General features: G+C 40.0%; 1 protein-coding gene across 1 annotated transcript; it reads right to left on the bottom strand.

Moving 5' to 3' along the window:
- Positions 1 to 48: 48 nt before the first annotated feature.
- On the bottom strand, positions 49 to 1780 carry LOC138404545 (uncharacterized protein PF3D7_1120000-like). Its single transcript, XM_069508808.1, has 2 exons — positions 1752 to 1780; positions 49 to 1063 (listed from the first exon to the last, which is right to left on the bottom strand). Exons 1-2 carry the CDS (start codon positions 1778 to 1780, stop codon positions 49 to 51), a joined length of 1044 nt encoding a protein of 347 aa, XP_069364909.1.
- Between the last annotated feature and the right edge of the window lie 673 nt (positions 1781 to 2453).

Raw genomic sequence — 2453 nt, 5'->3', positions numbered from 1 at the left:
TTATTTGTAAGACCTTGATATGCGATCCTACCGCTCCATTTCCTGCTCCTATACCGCGTTTTTTGAATCTACGATTCTTCTGCCGGGTGCCTTTACATTCCAGGACGGGCAGGTCTTGGAGCCCATTCTATGTTTTGTGCTGTCCTGGCCTTTATCCTTGCAAATAGCACATGAGGCCTCCTTCACACAGTCTCTGGCCTTGTGTCCCTCATCGCCACAGTTATAGCATTTTTTGCTCCGATCCTGGCCTGGACATCCAGTTGAGATATGCCCGTACTCGAGACACCTGTAACATCTCTTCTTTTTCACCATGAGGCCAACTGGCACTCTCATCCATCCTATTTTTATTTTCTTTTCGTCAACCAGTTTTTGGGCTTCATTCTTCGGTAGCTCTACAACCGCTGTCTTGTTACCATAGCTATTTTCCCAGAAACTCTTAATTCGAAAGTCCTTTACTTTTTGTTTCAGAACTTCTTCTACTTCCTCTTTTTCTACTGTAAGGTCTAGTCCCCTTATTATAACTTCCGCTGACTCTTTGAGTGCTCTCAAAGTTAAACTTGGGCAGTTTCCCCGCACTTTCTCTTTTATTTGTGAAACTCCTTCCTCTTGCCCCTTCTCTAGCTCAAGAAGTATGTCGCCTTTTCTCGTTTTCCTCACCTTGGAGAATACGACTTGTGCGCTTGCTAATCCCGATTTAACCTCCTTTAGCACGCTGGCATAGTCACGGTCTTTCACCTCCACTAGCAGAGCTTCGGGCTTGGCCACCGGAGGCTTTCTACCCGTGTTACTTTTATCTCTCCGTATCGGTATCTGTGGTTTTTCCAAATTCCTCGTCATCTTTTCTGTTATCTCTTTCTTCTTCTTTTTCTCTTTCTCCTTCGGTGGTTTTGCCATTTCAGAGCTTCCTTCGATTTCTTTATCCTTCTTCTCCTTGCGGCGTCGCCGCTTGCTTTTCGCTTTCACTTCCTTCCAATCTGTTTCCGTAAAAAAGTCATCGTCCCATTCCAAACCTTCATTTTCAGCTCCGGTTGATGTGTTTGTTCCCTTTTTCCCGTATCTAGGGCTGTGCAAACAGTGTTCACAAGTTGGTTAACCGATTCATTTTACATAGTATGTACTTTTCGCAGTGTCCAGTAGGCCGCTAGCAGTATTAGTATTTATTTCTCGCTAAAGCTGTTCATGACAAAATGCTGAGTAATCATTTTGTACCACAAGAGTGTCAAATTTCACAAAATATGGAGTCACCTATGAGTCAACGATTCGTTAGACAATAGGGTGGAGTTCGCCAACTTTTAAAACGACCGATTTTAAGATAATCGGCCGTTTGTCGGGGTCAGCGAACTCCGTTCTCAATATTATAAAAACAGCTGTTAAATAGTTATTTTGGCCGAATGCTCAAGGTAAACGTGTTGGCCAGCGTGTAGTGGAGCCATAAAACGTCATAGCTAAGATATTTATGTCAAAATGACATTCAAACTGACATATTGAAAGCGCGCCAAATTAATGGTGTTTAAAAATAAGAATGTGGAATAAACGCGTAACACAACATATTATTGTTTTGTGCAAAATTGAACAATGGTTTAGCTTGGTTTATGAACAAAAGGTATACTTTTAATAATATTATTTATTACATCCTTTGTCATATTGTATGTAAAATAAATGATATTACTATAAATATCTCTTTTTAACGTTAACATACTGTTATTACCTATTCGTGGAAAAAAAACGCGTCGTAAGTTTCCTCGATTTACTTTCTAGGTTCGACTCTTGGTTTAGTCATAACTCACAATATTATGAGTAATTTATGATCTAAGTAAATCTATTAAAAATGAATGTATCTTTATTTGTTTGTTTGCCCTTTACACGCTCCAATACCATTTATCCGACTGAAGAAGCTTTGACGCGGAGGACAAAAGTCCTTCATTTTTACTACTTACGATGTTTCGACGCGCTATAAAGTCCATCGTGTGCATTGTGCGATGCAATTCTTAATCAACTATTTTTGTCCGCTGCGGACAATAGCTCTTCGTCTACGCAGGCCATTAATTTTTATTTTACCTATGTAATTATAATAATTATCTTACGTATTACAATTGATAATCAAAAAGTGTAGGTAGTACAATGGTAGGTATACCTATTTTGAGAAAATGGCTTTGACTTTGATTACAAACAATGTCCCATAGTTTCTCTTCAAGACCGGTAATGAAATCATTTTCCGAAAGTAAAGCCTAAAGGAAAGGTACAAAATGGTAGAACCGTTTCAAGTTTGGACAAATTAGTAGGTACTTAACCGGGGACGTCTTTAGAAACAACACTTAAGTGTAATATTAAAATCCAAACAGTTGGGATGCAGTAGGCTCATGAGGGGTGAGGGGAGATGAGAACGATGAGCGCCGTCTTATCGCGAGTGTTACTCTGCGGAAACACTGCGGCCACTCGTCTGCGCTGTCACT

The sequence above is a fragment of the Maniola hyperantus genome, chromosome Z (genome assembly GCF_902806685.2).
Source record: "Maniola hyperantus chromosome Z, iAphHyp1.2, whole genome shotgun sequence".
In the NCBI taxonomy this organism is placed as follows: Eukaryota; Metazoa; Arthropoda; class Insecta; order Lepidoptera; family Nymphalidae; genus Maniola; species Maniola hyperantus.
The sequence above is the reverse complement of the archived record's forward strand: the minus strand, read 5'-3'. Positions and strand labels throughout refer to the sequence as shown.